This window comes from Meles meles, chromosome 8, assembly GCF_922984935.1.
Source record: "Meles meles chromosome 8, mMelMel3.1 paternal haplotype, whole genome shotgun sequence".
In the NCBI taxonomy this organism is placed as follows: domain Eukaryota; kingdom Metazoa; phylum Chordata; class Mammalia; order Carnivora; family Mustelidae; genus Meles; species Meles meles.
The window spans coordinates 74,551,030-74,574,056 of NC_060073.1; the positions used below are offsets into that span (position 1 = coordinate 74,551,030).

Sequence of the window (23,027 nt, forward strand, 5' to 3'; positions counted from 1 at the left end):
ACCTGCTCCTAGGCTAGGGTCCCTGCATGGGGCAAGAACTCATAGTTTTATTCCTGAGTGTATGAGGCCCTGGTTACATGTCCTCATCAAGATGTTATCAGGTCACTTGCCCTGTCAGTTCTCACTAAGCAGGGAAGCATCAAGAGGCACCCCCAGGAGTCCCCTGATTTCCAGACACACCCTTCCCCATTCTGTTATTTGGCAGCAATCCTATCCTCTTGGTAATCAGGACGAATTACCCCTGCCTGTGTAGTAACCACCTTCTCCGACAACAGGCCTGTGGGCACACAGAGCCAAAAGTAATCAGGCAGCAGCTGAAACTGTAGATTCAGCTGAACCTTGACCGTGTCCCCTAGTGGAATTATCAAGACTGATTCTGCAAATCTGACTCTGCAGAACGTGGGCTTGTAACGAGAAGCAGCTCGCTTTCTTATGTTGGTTATTGAAAGTGAGAGTAGGAAGCTTCACTCCCACTTCGACCTTGGATGTTCTCCAGGAGCCAGCCCTGAATATACCAACGTCAGGTCAGACGAGTACCACATGGTGAGTCTTAGCCATGTCGGTATCATTCCCAGTGAAACAAAGCAACATACTTATAGTCTCAAACCTGCTACAGAGAAGAGCCACCGCTGACCTTCTCATCCATGCTGGCGTCCCTCTTGTGGGGACACTTCTTACTGTCTTCATGAAGGGGGTGTCTTTGGGCTTTCCTGAGGAACATAATGAACTGGTGGTTTCTCTGACATCACAAAATAAATATGTTATCATGGGCCCCCCCTCTCTGAGACCTTGGAATTCTCCTCTAATACTTTGCCAAGGTGATTCTGGCATCTCCACATCATTCATTTTAGGCCAACATTGTTTCCAAGCTTCAAAGAGCTATTTCGAGTAGCACATTGGGATCGGCTCCAAGTTCACTTGCCAGAGTGTTAAAAATTAACTCATTAAAGAGTGCTCTCCTAGAAATAGATGATCCATCATCTGGCGCTACATTCTGTCCTGCCTGATTGCATCTCAAGACCAAATCGGGAACATTCTTCAGATTCCTACCAGTACTTACTTACTAGCCAGGCTCTGTAGTTCATTTGATTAATAATCCATCTCATCCCACAACACAGAACTTTGCTACTTTTCTACTCAGCTCGTACTGAGACTGGATCTTAGTTATTTGTCTAGAACCAATGACGGCAGATGAGAGAAGACCTTGAGAAGGAAAAGCATCACCTTATAAAACATCCTCCTCAGGTTGGAGCATTGATGTGGCAAGTAGCTATTCTCCCCTAGGAAAGGGTAAGGGCCTTTTGTTCTGCCACAGTTTCAGAAGACTCTTAGGGGTCAAGACTCCTAAGAGCATCTACCCAAATATCTCCTTTTATATTTCAGTGTCTGTCTCCTATCCTACAAGAATTCTGAATTTTAGTGGAGGGGACTTGCTAGCTCTGTGAAGTCAGTCTCCTTTAAAAGTCTGCTTCTCCTAGAATCAAATCTTGGGCCTGATTTTCAGTATATCCTCTCTATCCTGTACCTGAAGGAAATGAAGATCATTTTGATTATTGTTTGGAGGTCTTAAAGCTTTTACACCAAATCCTGAGATGACTGTTGGCTGACTCAAGACTATAGGTTTCCTCCTACAGAATTTCTGGAAGTTAACTGACTCTACAATCTCATGTCTTTCAAACACAAGAGCAATAGACTTTCTTTCCTTCCATATTCTATCCCAATCCACCTGATGAGTCTTACTAGTTATGGTGTTACTGTTTGCTAGGGATTAGCTCCGCCTCATTGTTTACTAGCAATGGGGTCCTTGTTGCCACTCAGGTACTGAATGATTCAGTTCAAGAAGCTGGTGCTGAGAATCTGCTTCTTAGGCCATCTTTGTCTCAGCTAACCTAGGGTAGGTTTGGGCTCCCCATAAGATCCTGAAACAAGGACTTGAATGAGAGTAGCTTATTTGGGAAGTGAACCCAGTTAGGACCAGTAGAGGAAGTGAGGAAAAAAGAAAAGGAAGCCCATACAAGATGAGTCAGATGGAAGGTTTCCCCTGTGAGAACCAGGGGTGTAACCCTCCCGGGGACATTCATGAGACTTCATAAAGCATGCCTCAGAATGTTGTTCTTGAGGGACAAGGAACCCAGGCTACTCAACCCCCAATTCCTACTATCACTGGTTGAGAGCTGCTCCTGGAGACATTAACTCCTGGAATTTCTCACCTACGTGCCTCATGTGTCAAGTGCTTCAGAGGCCAGAGAATGCCCTCAGCGAATGAGTCACAAATACTTATAATAAGAAGCTGAGTGGCTGGTGCTTATAGAAACAGTGAATGCCAAGATAATATCTGGACAGAACACTCAAAAACATCTGTTACAAAAGATAAAGCTCCTGTGAGTATATTATGTCAGTGCTGCCTTTTTTTTTTCTTTTTTTTTTTGTGGAGCGGGGAGAGCATGAGTGAGGAGAAGCAGAGGGAAAGAGAGAATCCCAAGCAGACTCCATGCTCAGTGTGGAGCCCAATGTGGGGCTCCATCTCTTGACTCTGAGATCCTGATATGAGCTGAAATCAAGAGTCAGCACTAATCCCACTGAGCCACCCACACGGCCCTCAATGGTGCCATTCAATGCCATTAAAAAGTAGTAGCTACCCACAGCATATCAGCACCATAGCCCTTGTGTAAACCAAAATGGTACCATGCATATTTAAGTGGTTTCTTTGCACGTCGATGGGTGTGGTACCTTTCTTGATCAAAGAATATGAGAATATATTACTCTGCTTAACCAAGAATATACAGATACAATGCTTGGCCTAGAAGCTGATATGAACAATAGACAGACTCATCTCAGTATAACAGTGCCCAGAAGTTCCTTCAAGTGTATGTTTCTCATCCCCTTTTTGAAGCAAAATTTTAGAAATGGGTCTTGAGAGCCATGGACACATAGTCAAAGAAAAAAAATCACAACACTAAGACATTTGCAGCCTTTTCAGAAATAGGGAAACAGCATCTTTTAATGTTTTCTTTTCCACTTGTGAAAATATATATAATATATATTACATGAACAGAAGAGTCCCACAGCTTGAGTCAGAGAAAGCTAGCAGAAAGGCACATATGGAGACAGGTCTGTTCATATAGTTTTCAATTAAACCGACATTTAGGGCAGGGCGAGTGACAATAAAAACCACAAAAGCACAGGAAACCTATGTCCATGACTCTGAAGGGCTACATCAGAGACGACTCTTCAGTCTGTTGAAAATGGAGGTCATCTCTGGAGAAAAAAACTGTTTCTACTTAATAGGCCTGTCAGCCCAGCAGAGAATGCATTGAAATCTGGACAAAGACACCAGAGGCAAAGTGAATGCCAGTGCTTAACTTGACAGCTAGTCTGCTCCTCTCCCCTTTCTCTTTCAGACCTGAGGCCTTGGCTGATTTCAAGAAACAAGTAAAAGGGCCGATACTGGCCCTACAGAATTGCGGTTGGCTACAAGACAGAATTTTGTAACAGACTAAATATTTAACAAGCCTGTAAACATTGTGCTGATGCTGGCAGAAACATAAAAAAAGTTGGCTATTTTTCTCTCTTTTAGGAAAGGTACCAGCATAGGTCTTTGGCTTGCCATGTGTGTATCCCCATCCTGACATTTACTCAAATTGGTAAGAATTGAGACATGAGATACTGGGACTATTTCTTTCAGATGCCAGCAAAGAAGCCTACTAGGATTTGGCACAGCTGGAGCAGTTGACAATCTTGGGCGACGTGAGATGGGGCTTCACGATGTCGGGCTCGATGGACTCCATTAGGTCACACTCATTTGCCAGTATATGCTTCACCAGGCATCTGGAGGCTTCATCAATGTTGATATTCTCCTACAGATGGGAAAAAAACAAACAGCTTTTCTTACCAATATTCTAAAATAACGGCAGAGCAGGAATCTGTAAGTGACAAAGGACAATATTTTTTTGGCAATTCCTTTAAATACCTCTTTTATACCCTATCCATGTATCCTCTATCTAGTCCCCTCACTCTCATTCCTTCCAAGGCCTTACAGTTTAGTCCTTCACAAAAACAAACAAACTTGTTTTGTCCTTAGGAGAAATCGCATTTAGTGGGCTCACTTCCTTTTAGTAGGTTGAATTTAAGTTACAGGGAAATTTTCTAATTTTACATACTCTTACACTGTAGCATAATTTTACATGAGGCACATAAGTCTTCAGGCTGACTTAGGTTCATAACTGCCCTCTGCCACATACTACTTTTGTGACCTTGATAGGAAATAAGAATAATAAGACACCTCTTCTAGGGGTCAGCAGTGATTTCACAGGTATTTTCTGGCTGGCTGCCTTTAGATTAAATGGGAGGAGCACACAGCTCATCATATCTTTGGAGTGAGTCATGGACATGTGACTTTCAGTGGACAATGAAGTGGGAGGAAAAATGACATGTCTTACTTTCATATAGAAGTAATAAAAGGCAACGCTTAATTCACCATGCCCTTTTCTCCCTGCTTCTTCAATCACAGAAGCACAGAGATGGAAATTCTCTTGGCCTGAGTCTATGAATGAAGATCAAGAGAAGCCAAATATTCCATGAAGATGTATGTAGCACGAGTGAAAGTTACGACCCTGTTGTTTCAAGCCACCGAGATTTAGGGCGATCACTGTTATATTCCCTAGATAATCCAGATGGATGTAACTCTTCAAAGGAAAATATGAAATCAGAAATTTGAATATGTTGTTCAAGAATAAAATAAGCTTCGATTTGGGGAAAATAAGGAGCAAACATTTAAATCTAAAAATATTATTTATTGAGGGGCCGGGATGGCATTATCAGTTAAGAATCCAACTCTTGGTTTCAGCTCAGGTCATGATCTCAGGATGGTGAGATCAAGCCCCACACCGGCCTCTGTGCTCAACACGGAGTCTGCTTGAGATTCTCTCTCCCTCTACCCCTCCTGCTTATGCTCTCTTTCAAATAAATAAATAAATATCCTTTAAAAAATAAAGTACATTGTTTATTCAATTACTCTAGATTAATTTTTCCCCCCTGCTAATCAGAAAACTGTGAAATACAGAATATTCACTTTTGGCATACTAAACAAAAACACCTTCATCTCCAGTAAAGTCAAATTGCTGATCTCCAGAAAAGTCAAGACAGTAAAGAATGTCTCTGAGTGTTTCCTCATAGTCAATATAAAGAGATAAGGACTTTATAAAATTGTTTCACTACAAGACCTTGTCCAATCTGAAGTATAAATACTTATCTCTGAATTCTGTATGTATGTTGAGATCACTGCATGAAGCCATACTACATGGAAAATGTAAGAGGTATTGATGGTTTTCGAATGGTACCTATGGCTAATGGCATTAGATGTAAACATTCATTAGCATGTTCCCCTTCCTTCAAGTCCAGTCCTGAGTTTACCTGCTACAAAAGCTTAAGGTAATTTCTGGAGTTCCAGGAAATAGACTGATTATTTTCTCTCATTTACAGAGCCTTAGAGAAAACGCTTTTTCTAAATCTAAAACAAGGTAAAATTCTAGTTGCTTTTTTGGCTTGTTTGTCGTATCCTGGTTGGTGGTGGTTTTTATACCAGACCAGAATTCATGTCTCTGAGCCCTCCATTCCTCATCTATGCAACACTCTTGATGACAATATGTACTTAATGAAAAATTGCTTCTCCTCACAGGGGACAGTGGTCACTGCTGCTTATACAATGTGTATATGCTGGGTACTTTATACACATAATCTTACTTAATCCCATTTAAAGCCCAGTAAGGTAAGCATTTGCTTTTTCTTACTGATTCTGTTGTTATTGTTAGGCTGGCCCTGGGGATGGCATTGCTACCTTTGGCTCAAATATGTGCCTCATTCCATGGAAGCCAGTCCACAGAGATCAGCCTCCTTCTGCCCTATTTCCTCCTGGGTGGGTTACTGGGCCTTCAAGTCATCGTCCACACTTGGTAAGCCTCCTGCCACTCTTCCTCTTCCTGTTGTCATGCCTGGGGGGGTCACACTTGAACTATCAGCTCTCAGGCAGTAATCTGATCTAGATGGGGCCTGGCTCTTTGGGAGAGACCCAGCTCAACAGCGGCTCTTGAGCCCAGTCATTTATGTGACCAACTAGAAGCCTGGCCCAGGTTCTCTACTGTCTCCAATTCTAGGAAGTGCGAATGGGCAGCCTCACTCAGCCTTCCAGGCCTTGGCCTCATGGGCCAGCTCATCTCACTGAAGAAGCCCTACATTTAAGTGGTTTTAAGGTGCTTGCCCAGCCATTAATAAACCAACACTTGGGTTCTCATTTGGCTCTTGCTTGTGTTAGCGAAGGAGACAACAAAATTTCACCTGAAATACCAAACATAGGATGTCAGTGTATCTGTTTACAGATAAGAAAACTTAAGTTTAGGTAAGTAAACCAGACAGGGAAACCAAAGGCTTCCATAAAAATCTGCTTTCTGCTCCATTTCCTGCTTCTATTCTTGATAAGACCTGCACCCCACCCCACTTTACACATGCCTCAGGATGCACAGAACGTATGTCCTTGTAAGGGACAAGGAGTTAATGATTTCTCTAGAACAGATCCCACCTAAGGAAGGACCAGGTGAGGATGACCAGTCAAAGCTATCACATGCATATTCCAGACATCTTGACATGAAGGAACCCTAGGAATGACACCTGGGTCCTCATCTCTGTTCTAACCAAGCTCTGGACGCTTCAGAGGGCATGTACACCTCACTGACCTCAGTAAAAACCTCCAGACCCTGAACAAAGATAAGACTCGTGCTCCTTTCCTTTCTGAGTCTCCTGGATACTCCGTCTGTATCTGTTCTCTCTGTATCTTCAATAAACACTGCTCTCACCTCCTGCTGGCTCACATTTGATTCCCATCCTATGCACAGCCAAAGACACTCTGGGCTAGACCTGAAGGATGTTCTCTGGGAACTTGGACCTGGCCTGCCAGCATCGGTAAGGAACTTCCCAAGATCACGAAGTGCCTGGGTTGGGGCCAGAACTCACACCTATGTCTTCCTAACATCAAAGCGTGGCTCTTACCATGCCATACTCCTTTCCAAGATTGTTTTGAAGGTCAAGTGCAATAACATATAAAAGTTCTTACCATGGTGTTACGCCCAGTAGGTGCGAAATAAATCTTAGTTCCTTTCTCTTTCATACATTAGAAGAAAAACACACGCATGTGGTAAGAAAAACACATTTTAAGCATTAAAAAGGGCCGCCCTACACATACAATGTTAAATTAAACCAGTCAGTAGTATTCTTTAAACCTCCATGCATATATTAGCATGCCATTTAAGTAGGGTGCTCTTTCCTCAGTGTGCACCTTGGCAAACTCTACTAATGAGGTGAGTGAAATGCAAGTATGGACAAATGTATGAAAATTCATCAGCATTAGAGGAAAGACAACAAAACCTAAGCCTAAGCCTAAGCCAACAAAACCTAAGCAGCTTCGCAGGAACATTTTAGTAAAAGAGAAGACGATGCTGCTAAAGTTGTCTGTGAAGTTAGCGGAGGCTAACTGGTGTCAGGGCTAGGACATGGGGTCATGGGGGATGGGGCTGTTGACAAAGGAAACCATCAGAGCCAGGGACCGTCGGTGCCTGCTTTTAGGTGGCATATATACAAACAACATACACAACATAATGCAGCTCAAGACGGCTGAGCGACATTCATTTGCCCATTCAATTGATATTGTTCAGATTCTAACTAAGTAGTAGACATACCAAGAAAGAGGTGATAAAATAAGTCCCATCCTTAATTGAGCTTCAACACTAGCAAGGTTCGTGTAAACGGCAGAGGTACACAGTGAGGTGAGAAAAGGCATCCTGCGCTAGACCGCTGTGGAGTCTTGAATCTTAAGGGGTCAGGTAGAGTCACTGACGGTTTTTTTCTGGTGAAGGGTCAACAGACACAGTATGATGCGCATCCGTGACTACACAGAACTGGAGAGTCCCTTAGCACTTGGTTTGATCAATTAATCTATCAGTAAGTCTTTAGAAAATACCTATGGGACGAGCCATGGTGTTTTCGCCATGGCATACCTAGTTTAGATTAGAAATTGAAAGAGGACTCTCTCTCTCTGTTAAATAAATAAATAAAATCTTTAAAAGAAAATGGGGTGGAGAACTCTCTCCGAACCCTGGCGGTGACAGCTCCTGGATTTTGGACTTCCAGCCTCCAGAACGGTGAGAAAATTAATTTATGTTGTGTAAGCCTCCTGGGCTGTGTTGTTTTGCAGTGACAGTGTGCGCTGGTGAACCCATCTTAGGTTAGCTTTGAAACACCTATTTGCCTGCAAAGATAATTAATAATTTTACAGTTAAAAAAATAAAAATAAATTAAAAATTTTTAAAAATGGGGTGCCTGGTGGCTCAGTTGGTTAAGTGTCTGCCTTTGGCTGAGGTCACAATCTCAGGGTCCTGGGATCGAGGCCCACATCAGGCTCCTTGCTCAGCGGAGGAGTCTGCCACTCCCCCTGCTTGTGCTGTCTCTCTCTCTCTCTCTGTGTCAAATAAATAAAATCTGAGAGAAAGATAGAAAGAAATTAATTGAAAGAGGAAGCCTGAAAGAGGAGTAAACACTGTTATTTACCACATGCATTCTACGAAAAGGCCTGGTATGCAGTGTTTTGAGCACAGGCCGGAAGCCAAACTTGACCTTGAAGAATAACTTTAACCACTCTCCATGCTCAGTGTCCTCATCTGTCAACAAGGAATTAAGAAATCTACTTTACGGGTGATTGTAAGTTAATACACATTCATATTTAGAACATGTGAACTACTTAGACAAATACTCAGACAAGGGCACAGCATACAGGTTCAATAAATGTTATCACAATATTCTCATTGAATCATCAGAAGAACACAAGAGTGTGTGTATTCTATTTCTTCATTTTGCACCTGAGGAGACAGGGTGATTGGCTGACCTCAAGACACACACTAGTTAGTCATGGGGCCATGTGTGAGTCCAGGGAGAAGAGTCAACAAGAAAACCTACCACAGTATTTACCATATGCTCACAAAAAGCAAGGTATAAATGTTGAGAGCACACGCTTGGAGCCAGACCCTCATCTCAGCTCCTCCAAAATAGTTCCCCAAATAAGTAAGGAACAGTATGTTTGGAGAACATGTTTCCAGCATAAGAAAAAAAAAAAAAAAGTAAGAGCCCTCGGTCAGGGCCTCCAGCAAAGCTGATTTGTACTGCTATTGTCTTTCTGTACACCACTGAGGTCACAGCCAAGGGCCTAGAAGAATGGCAAGACAGAGCAAACTTCCTCTCTCCTTCTGTCCGTGGCTAGCCTGGATAATCAAACCTGCCTGGCACAACCACAAGCGCAGACCCTTTGGGCGATTATATTGCAATGTAATTGCCTGAGCTACTTGGCATCCAAGCAGACACAGCCAAGTCCACGTTTTCTAGGTGCTGTGAAGACATACCGCTGCGGGCTTAATTGCAAAATACGACCTGGGGGGGTTTATTTGCATTTTTTCTAGACACTAGTAAAGTCTCCAGGAGGAAATTTATATATTCCATGACTTTCAGGAGATGTACACTTAGACTGAATCTGACTGACTTATTTACAGACTGCAGTGTGACAAGATGTTCTATTCTATTGCGCGGACTGTGTTAGGTGTATGTGTCCCGTCTTTGTGTCTCTGTTCAGAACCTTTTCATTTGTATCAGTAAGCATGCCTCAGAAAAAGGCTTAAAATTCCTAACAAAGTATTTTAGTGAAAACAAATGGTAGTAACTATTATTATTGGTGTTGGGTGTCTACTCCATGGTTGGCATATAGTGGGTGTTATGAAATAATGCTCACATCCAATCCTCATAAAAATCCATTAAAAAACGAATAGCCATATTTTATTTTTTTAAAGATTTTATTTATTCATTTGATAGAGAGACAGAAAGCACAAGTAGGCAGAGAGGCCAGCAGAGGGAAAGGGAGAAGCAGACTCCCTGCCAAGTAGGGACCCCGATGTGGGGCTCGATCCAAGGACCCTCAGATCATGACCTAAGCCAAAGGCAGCTGCTATTAAGCCATATCTTAAAGGTAAAGAAACTTTAACCTTCAACAAGGTTAGGTAACTTACCCAGAACATTACGTGATCTCAGTCAATCTGTCTTTCCAGCCAAGATTGGCCGAACTCCACTTCCTATCCTGTTCCCATACATTACACTGCAATGTCTTCCAGGAATAAGACAGATGTTAAAATAATTTTATTTCTAAATCAGTAATTCGCAATCCTGGCTACATATTCAAATCATTTGAAGGGTTTAAAAAAAAAAAAAATCTATTGCCGAGGCCTTCCTTCTGGGCATTGAGATAATTGGTCTGGGATGAGGCCCAGCATGGATATTTTTAAAAAGATTCTCCATTTCTTTAAAATGGGCATCCACATTTGAGACAAACTTGTACAATTAAAAATGTCTTTAATGACACTGCTTTTTATTTCAGTAGTGAACTTTCTGGAAGTACCATTTAATACAGTGATTTTAAGCGGCACTGATTGTAATCTTCCCGTAGAGGATGGCATATTAATCTAACTATCTAAGGTCTTGGGTACTTGTCAGTTTTTTAATTAGCTCTTCAGAACATCTGTCTGGTGGCAAATTATTTAATCTCTGACCCCCGGTGCCAGAGAGCAAAAATATTCTAGCAGAAACCCTTCACATCTGCCTAGTTAGGAACTGGCAAAGAATTCATCCTCCTCTAATCTTTCCAAAAGCATCAACCTCAAACAAAACACCAAGTGTACCAGAGGCTCTGAGGTTAGGGCACTAAATTCCTCAGCTCTGTGAAGTTTTAATTAGAGCAGATGGCCCCCAGGATAACACCACCTCTGGAAGAAGTCTCATGCAGAACGGGGGTTTTCAAATCCTTTCTCTAAGAGTCAGGGCTTGTTTATTGAGCACATAAGTGCTAAACAGTTTGCGTGCTTTCATTTGCTTTAGTTCACATCTAGTATGGGGCAGGCACAGCAGACACCTGTATCTTTGTCTGCTTTGCGCTTCTTTCCTCCCCCACCCTTAACATCGCTCCCTGCATCCTTCCAGTAACTGCTTCTTCCCAATCGTGAGCTTCTACTGGGGCTCCTCTAACCGGAGCCCTCTCTCTCAGACGTGGCTCTCAAAAGATGGCATTTCATTTAATTTTCACAAAAAAGCTGAAGCAGGAGGGATTGCCCTCTTATATGGATGAGAGTGAGGAGCACAGAGGCTAAATGACACACACAAGGTGTCCGGGACAGGAAGGCGCAGAACACAGCTTCCAGCTCCAATCCTCTGAGCTTCTGTCTTGTCTTTTCCTTCTCCTTGCTGACTTCTTAGCAGCTACGACCAACAGTTGGTTAGTGCCCAAGCAAAGGTCTGCCTGAATCCAAAGCCCCAGGTTTTACATAGGAGAGTGCGCTTCGGATAAACCAGGTCCTCGTGATGTCCTGTTGTCTGGAAGTTACTTTTAGTCTACCTAACAGGTTCTGGGAAGGACAGATTGAGCCATGCTGACATTCACTTCAACGATAGGACAGAGTCACAGGTTCGCATGTAGATACTGGTGAAGAAGAGCCAAGTTCACAGATAAAAGCAGTTCCAAAGACTGTGTCCCTCCGACAAACTCCCCCGCCCCACCCCAGGCTTGCCTCAGGGTCCAGGCACTCGATGTCCAACTTCATTTCTTACCCTGTTTCTCCCCTCTCCTCTGTAGCCCCAGGGCCTTGTACCTTACAGCTCTCTTCCCTAATCTCTCCGTCATCCTTCTAGCAGCCTCGGGAACGCTGCCTCAGCCAGGAAATACCTCCAGGCTTGCCAATTACCAGGGAAATCAGATACTGCTAATTCAACCTACTCTCTTTGATACAACCAGAAATCCAGGCAACAGAGAAGGAAAGTGACTGGCCTGGCATCACACAGACTGCCTCTTAGCTCTTGCTGTTTGCATACTTGCTTGTTTCCAGAAGCCTTATCTCTTCCGAGCAGCCTTCTCTCAGCACCCTGAAATGTATTATCAGGGCTCCTTGGCACTGTCTACCCACCTGGCACTTACCAGTGCCTATCCTCCGCGTCCTTAAAAATGGATTTTATCTTATTACATTTGTGTTCCCCGCTCCCAGTGCAGTGTCTGGTGCATAAGAGGTCCTTAACAAAACTACCAAAAGTTAGCTAACACCTGTGGAAACTTAGTGACCGTCATGTCATTCACCCTAATGAACTAAGCTAACCCTCACGAAAAACTCAGGTGAGGAAACTGACGGATGGAAGGTTTAAAATTTCTCCCAGAGTCACACAGCCAGCAAGTCAAACTTTCGGCACCTGATTCCCCAGCCCACGCTTGGACCCTTCTCCTCTGACCTCAGAAAGGTCAATGCTATTAAATGGCAAAAAGCCTGACTGGAGCCCAGAGCCCTTGCTCCTAACCCAGGGCACCACACTTCTCTCCATAAACGTCTGCGGAGGAAATGACGCACATCTCCGTGCTTAAGAGCCCCTGCTTTCTTCCTGCATTTCAGAAACTGTGAACGAGCCATTGCCACGTGGTATGTCTGGCCCACGGGTATTTATTTATTTATTTTTAACTGTAAATGTCTTTCAGTGACACACGGGCACACTCTCCAGTTTGCCACCTACCTTACTCATTTCCTTAACTTCCTGGCTTCTGGAGGAATGTGAGTTCCCCATCCCGGTCTCTTCTCCCATAGCAGACTGCCAACCCTAGGACTGGGCAGGCATAGTTCCCAAGATCTTTCATAGAGTTTACCATTCCTGGGACACATGGGCAAATGCAATATGCAAGGTATGATTTACTACTAAATGGCTATAAAGAATCAAAACCTTCCTAGATTTTGCCTCGATCAACATTTGGCTTTAATACCATGTTTTGTTTTGTTTTTTGTTTTTTAATTTCCCTCACTGTGAGTCCCATATGAAACAGTGATAGAGTACCCAATAATCAGTCTTGAAAAGAAAACAAAGAATAAACATTAGCATAAAAACTATCATTTAGCCAGACTTTATAAATCTCATTAATAAAGACACAGCAGCCTTCAGTTACAATACTTTCCCGTACATCAGTTGAGAGGATAAATGGCCCACCAGACACAAAATTTTAATAGTGATGCTTGCTAACATATGTAGCACACTGATGATGGAACACTTACTCGGGTATGATGCTATGTAAGCTTCATGAATGACCTCATTTCACCCTGAGTACACGCTGGGAGGTGGATTTATTATTAATCTATTCCACAGAATAGAAGCCTGGGACACATAAAGGATACGCTGGGTGTCCAAAGGATTTGCCGGACTTACTTAATTCAAGTTCAAGTCTCATTTATCGAGTGCTAGCTGTGAGTAGAAATTATCTATTTAATAATTCATTTTTGTATTAATTTGATGCTTTCATTCTAGCACGTCCATGTACCAAGTCTGAGGCCTGAGACTGGAACATCGTCATCCCAGAAAGCAGCAGGATATAAGGGAAAAAGCAAGATTTGGAGTCAAGCTTTAAACCTGATATTGTTCCTGTCTGTGGGACCAAGGGCAGATCTGAATCCTGAGCCTCCCCTGCTTAATCTGTAAACTGAGGCTAAAGATAACTACACATCATAGAGTTCTTGTTAGAATTTAAGAGTTGAATGCTACACACGGAGGAAGCACTTAGACATTACGTATATGTCCTCAGATACACACAAGCCTCCCTACAGTGTCTGCTTCTTTCACCTTCTCCCTTCAGGTCATTCTGTTCTGTGATCACCTTTCATGAGAAGTTGCCTCTGACTCTCCCAGGCTGGAGACAAGCACCCCTCTACTCCAGCACCTGCCATGGGTCAGGCTTGTCAGTCTGTAACCTCCACTGCGCTGAGACTTCTGTGGGCTTCCTGGTTGCAGCCCAGTGGTGAGCCCAGTGCCCGCAGACAGTAGGCACCTGGACGATACCAGGTAAATATCCTTGGGTAGATATCTTTGGAAGATATTGGTAAAGATACTGGGTAAATGCGTTCATTCTAACACTCGAATGAATAAACAAATTAACAAGGACCCTGCAAAGAATAACAAGACCGGTTTCAACCTGAAAACAATTTTAGGTGTGGGCGATTTCTGCAGGGAGTGAAGAGGAAAACGTGCTCACCACAGAGTTTCTCTCTCAAGTCAAACTTATCTTGTTTTCCAGGGATGATTTGACACCATTCTTTTTGGGTGAAATGGAAGGAACACTGACTGAACCATTTTATAAAAATCAGGCTGAACTTTTGCAGGCTTTGCAGTTGAGCAGACCTACACTGGACGCTGATTCTGCTCCTTGAAAAATAAGTTTATATCCCAATGTTTCAAAACCTATTCCAGGTGATTTCCTAGAATAGTAACTAGATGATGAACCTGGGCAAAATAGTCACTTTTCTTGGGTGTCACCTATAATATAAAGATAATAGCACCCACCCAACAGAATTAAGAAGATTAGAAATAATTATATATGGGGCAAAAGTAGAAATGGGGTAGTATCATAACATTTATGACTATATGTTATACATTAATATTTTAATATCATCTTAACAACTTCTGTGAAACTGAATGAATGGTCAATTCAAACTTCACAATTACTTTTCAGGCCTGTCCTGTATCTTTTTTTAATATACAGCCCTTTTGTCTAGCCCTCAACTATCCAGCAGAGAGTTTGAAACCTTTGCTTTTCCAGATAGCATAAATGAAGCTCTTTCCACAACCACTGTTAGAATAGCATTAGCTTGGGTGAAAATATATAGCGACAAAAACTATGTGTAAAAGGTGATCTGTTGATAATACTAAACAAATCTATCTTTTAGCACCTTTTTTTGTTTGAATGTCATGCTATTAGCAAACTATCAGAACTCTGGCCTCAAACCTAGGACCCAAATACACTTCCCTACCACATCTCTGATGTCTGACTCCTAAATTCCACACTCAGCTAACAAGTCATTCTTAGACTGGGCAACCTCCCTGCAGTAGCACTTAGCATGTGCTATATAATTTTCTTTTTTCTGATGTGGAATAACCCTACCCTTTTCTCCATTCTATAAACTTATAGTAGCAAAGGAGGAGGAAATACATCACAGTTCCTATCATGTAATACTGAAGCATCATATAACCAAATGAAATAATTTATTATTCCACAAATAATCATCGATCCCTTTTCATGGACAAGGTACTATTCATCAGAGGCTCTACCATCTTCACGTTAATACACTATGGCGCCAGTCATCGTGTGATTATTTTATTAGTCCAGGCCTTTCCTGCCTCTGCTTAGAAACAATGATAGTGAAGTCCTCCATCTCACGGTCACTGTGACCTACGTAGGCAGGACCTACAGAGTCTCTTCTATAATTTCATGCCTCCATTTTTCTTCCCATGGCAATTGTCTTCCATGTTTCTTCCAGACTGTCTCCCGACTACTCTAACTCAAGAGTATGACAGTCATACCTCACCCTGATTCCCAGGTCAAAAAACTTTGCTGGCTCACATTGCCTAATCAGAATCAGTCCAAAGCACTAAACTGAGGGCCAATCAATAGGGCTCCAACTTAATTCTCCTGGCTTATCCCTACCGATGCCCCTTACATTAGCTGAGCTTCAACTGAACTGTGCCAAAGTCCATTCCCTCAATATGCTTTGCTTGGCTTGTTCTTACTTCTTCTCTATCTGTAGGCCCTCTGCCTACAGAGTGAACGTATCTCATTTGGAAGCAGTTAGCTAGTGACATCTAACTAATTCACAAGGACTTCATTTTACTCTGCTTTGAACATTCAAGTGAAATTTGGATACATTTCCCAGTTTCAGAATCTTCGCGGTATCTTGGATTTTTATTATTTGTATATTTACTTATTTAAGAGGAAAGATGCAGTAAGAGGACTCAGAACTAACCTAGCTCTGCCAGTTGCTAGCTACGTCACCTCAGGGAAGTCACCAAAAGTCACCATGCATGCAATTGTGCAAGACTGGTGCCTCCATTTCTTCACCTATAATTGTGGTAAAAATAATATCATTTTCACAAGGTTGTTGAGGATGTTAATAAAACCTGGTGAGCTATGTGAAAGAACTCAGCAATTGTTCCAGTGTATAAAAGCCCTACCAAAAACAAAAAACAAACAAAACAAAACAAAACAAAACTTGAGGACTAGCACAACATTGCTTAAAGATTAAGTTATATATGAGAATGTTTGGAAGGACAGACATAACATACTTCTTTATTAGAGTAAGGTATGTCAAAGTGGGTTCTGAAGTTTCATAACATGGTACGGGGGTAAAAAGGCCTCTTATGGTTAAGTAAGTTTAAGAAAAGTTAAGTTAAAAATGATTCAAAGATGTTTCGTGAACCCTGGACTCCTCAGAGTCCTAGTAGCTCACAGAATGTGGCATGGGATCCAACTTCTTGCATTAAATGGAGAAGAGTTTTGGCATCTTGAGTGGGAGGATGTGAGGGGAACAAAAGCAACACAGCAGACAGGGGAACAGAGGCTAAAGGTCCACAACAATAATGTGAATCTAGGAGAGACGGATTCACATGGGGATGAGAGGGTTGGAAAGAAGCAAGCAGTTCCCCTTTCCTCTTCCATCTCCAAGTAGAGAACGAGTGTGCATTATTGCATCAACGCATCTGATCACAGAACGCTCATCTCATGCTCTGTCTTACAAAGCTGGTATTGCCCTAAGCACAATCTGGCATTACTGATGGGAAGTATTGGCAGCCTATCTAGAAGCAGCTGTGGATGGCCAAGGGGTGGAGTGGATAGAGACATCTAGTAACTGACTCTCTGTTCTACTTGTGGTTCTCTACCTTTACCTAGGTGGTCTGAGGTATTTTTACCTTTTCTTGTTTTTCTGAGCCCAACCCCAAATGAAGTTTGTGTATTTTTTTTTTAATGTGACTAAGAGAGTTGAGAGAGATAAGGTTAATAATAAAGTTAGAGACAATGTGCCTGGTTGGTGATAATAAGGTCCTGACATTATGCCCTCTGGGAGCCTTCCCTGGCAGATGCTGGGTAGCGCTCTTTGGTACTTCCATGCAACCTCCGTGGTCGCTTTAATCATGCATGGTTGCAATGACTTCCAGCAGCTTACTAGATATTAAACTTCTTGAGAGCAGAAAGTGGCCCTTTTATGCACTCGGAATGTAACTGGCAGCTTATATAGGGCCTGTTGGCACATACATGCTCATCAAGTAACTTATGAATGAACTGAGCTGTGACAGGGAAAGAGAAATGGACTAATACCAATTAAAATCACAAGAAAATATTGTGATCTCCTTTCTGTTGTTGTCTATTACACTGAACTTCGTTTAAACTCAGGACAGCTTCAGACAGATAATTAAGGGAGCTGGGTCCTAGCCCTGACGTCACGACAAACTAGCTCGGTCACTCTGAACAGGTCAAGTCTTCTCTTTGGCATCAGTCTGATCAGCTGTGAAAGGAGAGAATTTATATCCTGCCTTTCTTTCAAACAGGAATGAAGGTGACTTGAGACTATCTTCAGCCTTTGACTAATGCAGTTAAACTGGTAGAAGTTCTAAAAATAATGTTTCCTTAAATGGTAAACGATTTCTCAAATTGAGAGTTTAAGAACAAGACACTTACTTAAGCAATCACTTACTAGAGCAAGTGCACTCTATCAATATGATAGCTATAAATTTTTGGTTGCAAAAAACTCAGAAACCCATCAAAGGGTAGCTCCCAAGAGTGACGGAACTGCTGAAAGATCCAGACAACTCCAAGAACTTTTGGAAATAAAATTGGCTTTCAAACACCATCAGCTTGGCTTCATTCTTCTCTATCTTCCCAGCAGCTTTTTGCGTAAAAGGTGGGAGAGAGCTTCCAGCAGTTTCTGGGCTTACATCCTCACAGCTTTGCCCCCCACAAGGAAAAGGCCTCTTAATCCCAAACTCAGCTGGACAAGTGCTGGGGAAGAACCCGGATGAGCCCGGCCACCTGTTCAGACTCAAGATTTCGAGACTAAAACAATTCTGAATCCAGGAGAGGATGGCCCAGGCAGCCCCACTCAGGTCATGTGGAAATGATTAGCCAATTATGATGGTTTGAAGACAGACAGTATGCAGGAAATGGTAACTGCCATTTGAATAACCCATGGGGGGACTTGAAAGGGGATGTTTTGGAATAGAAGCCCAAAACTGGCCACAGAGGAATCAAGGCAAAATCAGGAAACTCTCTGTTGTATTTACTTTATAGCTTTTTGGACATTTATAATCCCCTACACTAACGTGTGTTCGTATTGTAGACAGACATAAGTAAGGTATGATTTTAAAAAGAAACAGAAAAATATTTTTTCCATAGAGTCGCACATTACTAAACAGATACAGCTCTAGTGGCATCTGATAACTTTCACATATGCAGAATAAATGGACGACTGAAGCTCTTACATTGGCCATACACAAAGAAGTAAGTAGAGTTGAAACATACATGATCTGAAAAGAAGTACCTCTTCAGAAAGGTAGGAAGTAGTTGCTTAATAATTTTTTTGAAAAGGAATAAAAGAGGCTCTTGGAACTTAAGACTTAAACTTAGTTCTGATTTTCTGGTTATTTTTATAGATTTCCATGGAATTAAGTCAATTCAAAAGGATGATAACTTTGCCAAGTAAAGCAGATTTCTGTTTCAAATGCAAACTTTCAAAATCTTAACTGTGTTCCTGAGAACCATTTAAGATGTACTACATGCTTTCTTGCATTACAAAATATGATTCAGAAGACAACTTAGCTTTTCTTGTGGACCCTGGGTTCCTTTTACTTTTTCTCTCTTCCTTCTTCTGCTGGTGTTGTATACATGTAGCTTTAGGTCTACAGCTATAAGATATAACCCAATTCTGTGTGTTGACACCTTAAGAGTAAATACAGCCTAAAATGGAGAGAATAGAGTACTTTTTAATAGACCCCTATTTCTGATTAATAGAGACAGATTAAAATGTTAACAGTGAAATCAGTTGGTGGTTTGAGTACAGATAATTTTATCCATCTATTTTATAATTCTGGTTACTTTGTAAGTTATTTATAAAGTTTACATACCATGTTAGCATTCACATTCAGAGGAGTGATTAATCTTGAATCATGAATAGTGTAGGTCCTAATATCTTTATTTTACTTTCAAAGCCCAGAAAACAGGAAGGAAACATCACATCTATAAATATTTCATGAACTGGAAAATAAAATTATGGAGGATGAATGGAAACTTGTGTAGGTTTTACTCAGAGATGTAAAGCAATCCATAAGATTGATTCTAGAGAAAATTAAGGATGAGAAGCTCAGATACAGAAATTCTAACTCTACAGTCATGAGTAACCCAGTGAAGGAAAAAGAAGAAGGCGATCAAAAAGAAACCAGTTTGACTACAGGAACATCTCAGTTAAGATTAGGTTTAAAAGTAACATGTACAACAGGTAGAGGAAGGGAAGTAAACTCAAACAGATTCGAGGGGAGCCTAAGCTCATCCAGATAGGGTCAGGATGCACAGACCAAGTCTAAGGACATGCCTGGAGAAAAAGATAAAAGTAGAAGAAGACAGTGCTGGGGTTTAATCAGAGCCAAAGAACTGACTGCAAAGGGAAAGCCTAATGCTGAAATAATGCGACGTGAGGTTAACAGATGACACAGAGAAGGCCAGCCTAACATAACAAACTCACTTCCCTCTCTTCTAAGAATAATGATTTCAGATTGAGCAATCAGGAGCCTGCCTTGCAAATGTTTTGTTTAGTAAATGCCTCTCATCACGTCCTATGAACAGGGGGCTGTGGACTGGTTCCAAAGTAAAATGAGTAGATAGTGCCACAGAGCTCAAACCGCTGTTGAGAGCTAACCTAATTTTTATCAGAAGTTTGGATGAAGTCATAAAAGGCATTATGAGCAAATTTTTGTTAGCCCCACAAGTAAGAGACAGAAGTGACGGGATGAAATGTCCAGTGTTCTCAGAGAGATACTCTTTGATCTAATACTCTTTTAAGAATAAAACCTCATTTAAAAAATCTTAAATATGTAAAATAATTGATGTATAAAGATATTCGTGATGACATTATTTATAATATTGCCAACGGAAAACTGTCAAAATGCAGAATAAGAAGAGGAGGGCCAAATAGAGGGGACGCTATGGTGCATCCTCATGGTGCAATATGATTCAGCTACTAACAATGACATCTACAGAGAGTTTGCCATGGAAAATGTTTGTGATGAATTTTAAAGTTGTATATGATATGACATAATTAGGAAATACGATGCTAACAGTGATCAATCCTGAGTGGGAGCTTCTGTGTGATTTTGTTTTTCATTATCAAGTCCCATTTTCTAAACTAGGTAAGATTTACTTTATCCACATTGGCATTTCCACTCATGCCCTGATTATCTACACATTATACAGTATCTCCTCTTCCTTTCTAACAATTCTGATTAGTCATAGGTAGCAAAAATCGGATTTCCCTGGCTTCTCTGTGCTAAGGGTAGTTATGATTAATGAAATATAAGCAGAAATCTATTTGGTAAACTTCTGGTAAAACTATTATTTCCTAAACTTTAAAAAAGAGGAGGTGGGGTCTTTTGCCCTTACCCTATCCAGAATACTTGCTCCTGTCTAGAAACCAGTATAACAGGCATAAGTCTAAGCTGTCCCCAACATTTCCACCTCCCAGGGTCCATGACTACTGAGTAGAGATAGGACCTACGAATCTGATAGGATACTCACTTCTCTAATTAGATTACCTTACATAAGACTCCATTATATGGGGTGCCTGGGTGGCTCAGTAGGTTAAGCCTCTGCCGTTGGCTCAGGTCATGATCTCAGGGTCCTGGGATCAAGCCCTGCATCAGGCTCTCTGCTCAGCAGGGAGACTGCTTCCCCCGCAATCTCTCTGCCTGCCTTTCTGCCTACTTGTGATCTCTGCCTGTCAAATAAATTTAAAAAATCTTTAAAAAAAAAAAAAAAGGCCTCCAGTGTAGATGACTGGGGAGAGATTCTCCCTCTGACCTTGAAGAGGTAAATTGCCCTCTTGTGAAAGGCCACGTGGCTAAAAACGGACATCAGCCTCTAGAACCTGAGAGCAACCCCCAGTCAACAGCCATCTGTCATTGTTTTTAGGGTCTTTTTCAAACGTGTATGGATATAACCTTAACTGAATTTGACATTTTACTTTTAGCAAAAGTAATAGATTAAAAATGAAACTGGAGGGGTGCCTGGGTGGCTCAGTGGATTAAGCCGCTGCCTTCGGCTCAGGTCATGATCTCAAGGTCCTGGGATCGAGCCCCGCATTGGGCTCTCTGCTCCGCAGGGAGCCTGCTTCCTCCTCTCTCTCTGCCTGCCTCTCTGCCTACTTGTGATCTCTGTCTGTCAAATAAATAAATAAAATCTTTAAAAAAAAAATGAAACTGGAATCATAGATTAAAACCTCAGAAGAGAATTTAATAGATAGTATAAAATCCAACACGTGGGCCTAAATGATCAGCAGCTTAAATCAGTAGCCTAAGATCTTATTTGACAGCTTTTGCAAAAATAAGGAGGCTTTTCAATGACCATGAGTGTAGCATGTGTCAACAATTTACTATGGCTGTTAAAATAAATTAATGCAGCATAATACTATAAAAAATTAAAAATGTGATCAAAGTAAGGTAGGTTAAAGCCTCATTATACCATGCTCTGTCCAGTCTGTCTGGTATGTTATCAACAGCCTTGGCCACTACACTAAAAAAAGGCAGATGGGCCGATTACAGAGCACCCAGGTAGGGAATCAGAATGATGAGAGTTCTCAGAGCCACTTCACATGAAAAACGAGCAGGAGTTCTTAACAAAGAATCAAAGAGCGAAGAATCAGAGGATTTGTGAAAGTCATTAAGAAACTCAATATTAGAAACTTCCAAATTTGCAAGTACTCTTCAAATGTTAAATATCATCATTTTGAACATTGTTGGCAAATAAAAGCTGACTTGCTGTCTACATGATGAACTTAATTTACAAAGTTTGTAAATGAAACTTAAGTTTGCATCACTGCTCTCAGAGGTCGATTTGAGTCTACCACCTCTCTAAAACCAAGTGAAAGCCATGCTCCAATCATCTCCTGGAGACTGGTCTCCGTGAGACCACCCAGGGACTTGAAAGAAAGCACACTGTTGATAGCATTGAAGGAGAAAATGATTTCATCACTTTCCTACTTTGCTTTTTAGACCCCCCGACTAGCAGAAAGGCAGCAAGTAAACCCAAGTTTGATGCCTTCAAGAGAGAACCTATGCTGTGTAATCTTTTCTTGTCCATCATTTTCCCACTTTACCACTGAGAATAGCACAGGAAAAGAAGATGAAATTTCAGGTTACTTACATGTAATCTTATTAGGGTTCTACACTGAGAAGAGTTCACCGAGTTCTAGTCTTAGTTTTTCAGGAAAATACCTGGGCCGTCTACTACTTCTGCTCTCCCTGGTCTCTTTTTCCCATCCAAATATTGGAGTGTCCAGAGATCAGTACTTGGTCCTCTGACCTGCCACCTGGACTTTTCTCCTCAACTCCAGAATGATGCACAACCGTCTGCTGGACATCTGATCTTAGATGTCTTCTAGATGTTAACATACACAAAACTAAGTCTAGATATCTCCCCACAGACCCCTCCACACCTCAGGATTCCTACCTCAGAAAATGGCAACTCTCTTCCAGCGGCTCAGGCCAAACAACACCATGGAGCCCTGCCCAAATCCTCTCTTTCTTGCAGAACCTTCACTCAGATTGTCAGGAAATCCTATCTGCTACCTGTTCAAATCTACGTGTAGAGTTTGACTACTTCCCACAATTTCTCTTTTGTAGGTGCTGCAATCAAGTCCCAGCTAATGTCCTGCTTCCAGTTTTTCCCACTGCAACCCAGGTTCAACATGACCACCCAAATGATTGCTTAAATCACATATCACATCCCATCTCACTGAAAGCAAAACCCAAAGTTGTTATAATGCTCCAAAGACTCAGCATGACCCCGTCACCTCTCTGACAAAAAACAAACAAACAAAAAACACCTTTGAGTAGAG

At 41.7% G+C, this 23,027-nt stretch overlaps 1 protein-coding gene across 1 annotated transcript in view; it reads right to left on the bottom strand.

Annotated features, from left to right (window-relative positions):
• Positions 1-3,000: 3,000 nt before the first annotated feature.
• The window catches only part of RAB38 (RAB38, member RAS oncogene family), a 56,656-nt gene continuing 36,629 nt past the window's right edge, over positions 3,001-23,027 (bottom strand). The window contains exon 3 of the mRNA XM_046016421.1: positions 3,001-3,857. Within this exon, the coding sequence (XP_045872377.1) occupies positions 3,705-3,857 (153 nt within the window). The 3' untranslated portion in view covers positions 3,001-3,704. The remainder of the gene's footprint in view (positions 3,858-23,027) is intronic.